This window comes from Octodon degus, unplaced genomic scaffold (assembly GCF_000260255.1).
Source record: "Octodon degus isolate 3935 unplaced genomic scaffold, OctDeg1.0 scaffold00076, whole genome shotgun sequence".
NCBI lineage: Eukaryota > Metazoa > Chordata > Mammalia > Rodentia > Octodontidae > Octodon > Octodon degus.
Genome location: NW_004524652.1, coordinates 9,375,382 through 9,380,184, shown reverse-complemented (window position 1 = coordinate 9,380,184; position 4,803 = coordinate 9,375,382). Strand labels below are relative to the sequence as shown.

The window sequence follows — 4,803 nt, the reverse complement described above, 5'->3', positions numbered from 1 at the left end:
GGGATTGAACTCAGGCCCTTGCACTTGTCAGGGAAGCGCATATTCCACCAAGCCATCATCGTGGCCCCGAATTTATGAAATTTTTTGATGAAGGGAGACTTGTTAGTCTCTGCAGAAGATGGAGTTCATGCTGGGCATGGTAGTGCATGCGTGTAATACTGCAGTTAGAAAAAGTACTGCCAGTTAGAGGTTAGCCTGGGCTATGTAGTGAGTTCACGGACAGTGTGAACTATATAGCAAGAGCATATCTCAACAAAACAAAGAATGAAGTTAGTAAAGTTGATACCCATTCCTTCCTTTTTTTTTTTTTTTTTTTGTGGTGCTGGGGTTTGAATTCAGGACTTTGCACTTGACAGGTAGGCGCTTATGCCACTGGGCTATATCCCCAGCCCAAGTTGATGCCTTTTAAAAAGTGGCTATGATGATCTCCAAATTAATAACAAATATTTGATTTTTTTTTTTTTTTTTTTAATTGAGACAGGGTCTCGCTGTGCCATTCAGGCTGCCCTTGAGCTCTCTTTTGTAGCCTAGGTTGGCCTCAAACTTGCAACAATTCTGTCTCAGCCTCCTGAGTGCTGGGATTACAGGTGTGCGCCAATACACCTGGCTCCGATTTATCTTTTGATGTAAAAAATTAGAAATTGTAAGTTTTAAACTTACAATTACTTACTTTCCACAGCTTATAGCATAGTAGTAATAATTTTATGTTCAAACTACTTAGAAGTAATTTACTTTTTTATTAAAAGGTAACAGAAATCTTAAGTTTTTCTGCTTTATATAACACAACAAAATGTAATTCACAGTAATGGTGCTAAAACAGGGTCTTGTTAAAAAAAAGTCACATGAAAAGCACATGACTGTACTTAATGCATGTCTTTAGCTGTCTTTGCACATCATGACATTGAAAATGACCCATCCTATTCTGATAGCATTTGCAGTGAAGTGATCTGAGGAACTGTAACATAGGCAGATGAATTTTTAGCAAAACCTCTTATCTGTGTCTCTTTGCAGGAAGAGAGAAAATTTTCAAAGACTGTGCAAGAGAAGGTGCAGAGCAGTTATCTACATTCACTCCTGGAAATGGGGGAGCTGCTGAGAAAAAGGCTTGAGACCACAAAGAAATTAAAAATTTAAGGACGTATAAACCATAGGCACTGATGACTCTACACCATCTTCCCAGGCAAAAGCAACATCTGGTTGACCATCATTGTAATCCAGAACTTCCTCATAAAATGCATGAAGGACTTTGATTGTGAATTAATTTTTTAGATATTAAATATATATGACAGATTAAATTATTGTATATAAACCAGAAGCAAGACCTTCATCTGGGTTTGACCACTTTTTATACATGTTCATATATGGTAGCAACAAGAGCACCCTACTTTTCTTCCCTCCCATCACCAGAAACGTCTGGGAGGAGCGTAAAAGCAGCAATAGAAATTAAGTGTAAAGCATCAACCTCAGAGCAGCTGAATAGCCCTCCTGTTACAGCAGTGGGAGTGTTATTCTGATCTTGAGCCATTGGAAGCAAAAAGCAGGTATAGAGGGGGATGTGATTGGGAGCAGGTTCTTGTCCACAGCAGCAGAACCATGGTGAAGCTTTTTCAGCTGTGTCACTCCCACAGCAAGTTCACGTTGGATGAGATTGGGCAGAAATACTGGCTCAGAAAGGCCCCACTCAGATGACTACAGGTGCTCACTTTTCACTTAATAGTTTTGATAGGCAAGAGGTCTCCATCTCAGCTCCTCTGAGTTAGGTCTCATACAGATGGCAGAGAAAGCTTAGAGGGGTAAGCAGTGCAGACCACTTAATGAACTTGCTGAGACTTAGTTTGCTGTCATTTATCCAACTGGGAATCACTATTTTGGAGAGAGGTGTACATAATTTATACAGGCAGGTCTGATAGTTCTTTCATTGGTTTTGTGAGTCATTCTGTAATTGATTTGAGTCGTATATATACATATATATGCGTATATATGTATAATATATATATACAGACACATATTTGAAAATTAAGACTTACTATTCTAGTGTTTATTAATTTGGTTTGGGATGGATCAGTTTAACCTAGGTTTGAAATTTTATGCTGGCAAAGAAATGTTATCCAGTGGATATAATAGTCTTGATTTCTTGAAACTTGAAAATTATACCAAGATGGCATTTACTTTGTTCTCCTGGAGGTCTGATCACCAAGACTGTGTAGCTTCAGAGGTTGATCTGATAGAAAAGATAAAAATTGCTCTTGAAAATGTTATGCAATTTTTGCAATTTCTTTGATAGCTTTTTTTGGTGTGTGTGTTGGAATCCTTGCTTCTGTTTTTGGTCTGTTACCTAAGTACAGTTAAAGTTAGTTCTGTAAGAGAAAGAAGTGAACTTAATGAGGAAATTCAAGCATCTGACAGAGGATTGGTTTTAAAGACCTCAGCAATTCTTTCATATGCACTGCTCCAGTGAAATGTGATACTGTAAAAGCAACCAAAAGAAAATGGAAAATCTGTTGTCCAAAGTTTGCGTTTTTGTTCTCTCATCTTGATTTTCTTAGGTTTACAGTTTGCTAGGGAGATTAATAACTTTAAACACCAAGTACATTTTTAGAAATTATATTACCTGTTTAAAATAAGACTTGTAGAAGCTAGTCCATCAAGTAATTTCAGAATACTATTTTTGATATAAATTGTATGGCCATCAGACACCCCTTCTTCAAAGGAAGAGCTGTCTCAAACAAAATGAATTGAAAATTCAGATTCTGAATCTCCTTTAATGATAACATATCATTATTTTGTGAAACTATTATCTATTTAGGTGGAACTTTGTGTGTATGCAGGGGTGGGAGGGATGGATGTTTGGCATGTGTTCTTAGAATGATGTTTCTTTGAATATCCAAAAAAAGTACTGTACATAGAAATAGAAATCCTGTTTAAAACTTCTATCAACTGACCATGATCAATCTAGCATATGTATGCTTGATGGGCTGGCCTTGGTCCTCAGGGACAGTGTGTGACTCTGGTGGTCTACCTAACCAGTCTCCTACCTAGAAGTATCTGGGACCTCTACTGGTTTTACTGACAAATAATGTTACTTTTGAAGTTAATGCTTCCTTCCTTACTTGCTGGTTTTCCTACTAAATGTAGCAGTTCAATTAGATCCAACTCTCACATTTTGAGATAACTGTAAAAAGAATGAAATTATGCAGAAATGGCCATTATCTTTTATCAGTCTATTCTTTTGGAATCTGTCATGCACTATAAATTGTGTACAGTTAAAAAATTATATCTATATATATATATTCTTACATGAGTAAAAAGCACCCTCTCCCAGCAATTGTATGTCATTGATATTTGAAGAAAATTCCCAAATAACCTGTTGCTGCTGCTGCTGTTTTTGGTTTGTATGGCTTTTTGTTTCGTTTTGTTTTTGTGTGGTAAATTGATATTTTAAAAAAAGGAAAGGAGAAAAAAAACATGACTACTGTTTACAGACTGAAAAAAAATTACTGCTTTTTATACTACTGAAATCCTAAGTTAAGATTCTCCAAAGCAAACATTTGGGTTAAATCATTTATCTGATACAGATAAGATAGAGAAACTTTTAGTATTCTCCACAAAATGGAAAATGTATAAATGCCTAGTTGTGTTGCCCATCAATTTTGTATATTTTCGTAATTTTAATTGTTCAAAATTGCATTATATTTTGCAATCACTATGTTCAAACTGGATTTGTCTTTCATTTTATCTTTTCATATAAGGGGTTTCAATGTATCTAAAGGTTTGTTATTGAAACTCTTCCTACTTATTTGATGTGATTTATTAATATGGGAAGTCTATAGTCTTCCTTCTTCAACTGAAGTGAAGAATAGTAAATCTACTTTAAACTGGATGGGTTAATTTATATAAACATATTCATTTTCAGTTGGCATTTCTGCCTGTTTTTTTTTTTTTTTCCTAGATTCTCAGAAGCTACAACCTTTTGGATGGTATAACTGATCTCAGTTCTGTATTGAGTGCTATATATATCCCCTACAAAAATTTATTATTTGTAAATTTACAGTTTTTGTTCAAAAGCCACCTGTCTTTGGTTTAAGAATAATTCCTTCCATACTCACATTTATTAATTTAACATATGTATTGAACATTTATTATTATATGTATGATTACTAAATTTAGGCTCTGCTGACAGAATGGTAAATGAGGTCTTATAACCTATTTAGTGGCTTTGAGATAGGGAAGATACAATAAAAATATTAGTTTGTAGTAAGTCCTGCTTAAAAAGTAAGTTAGGGTATAGAATAGAGTGTGTCCAGAGGATCAACTTAAACTGGGCCGTGAGAGGTTCTCTCAGGTGGTGGTGACACCAGACCTGAATAAGGAAAACTGAGTCTAAATAAAATACAGGTGCCAAGGGTCCAATAGGAGACTGCTGTGTGAGTCCAAGGAATTTAGTGAAAGATGTGGCAAAAGACAACAGTGGGAAGTGGATTAGTCAGGCTCTCTTATTAGCCAGGGGAAGATGGAGATTTTATTTTAAATTTAGTGGGAAGTTGTTGGAAGACTGCAGGAAGCCTGATGACATTTACCCAAGAGTATTTGCACCCATAAGCTGAGATTCAAAATTGATTTGGACATATTGATAACTCAGTGGAAATAGCTGTTTTCCCCTCTAGTTTCCATCCTGTGATATTAAATTTCACACATCCCTTAAGAGTTTTTTTAAAACCGGGTATAGTAGGTCATACCTATAGGCAGGAGGATTGCTGTGAGCTCAAGACTAGCCTTGGCAGTATAGTGAATATATATATGTAT

General features: G+C 35.7%; 1 protein-coding gene across 2 annotated transcripts in view; it reads left to right on the top strand.

Annotated features, from left to right (window-relative positions):
- The window catches only part of Naa25 (N(alpha)-acetyltransferase 25, NatB auxiliary subunit), a 72,951-nt gene extending 69,035 nt beyond the window's left edge, over positions 1-3,916 (top strand). For both annotated transcript variants that reach the window (XM_023720581.1, XM_023720580.1), the window contains one exon: positions 1,012-3,916. In XM_023720581.1, coding sequence (XP_023576349.1) covers positions 1,012-1,134 — 123 coding nt within the window. In that variant the 3' untranslated portion in view covers positions 1,135-3,916. The remainder of the gene's footprint in view (positions 1-1,011) is intronic.
- Positions 3,917-4,803: the final 887 nt, after the last annotated feature.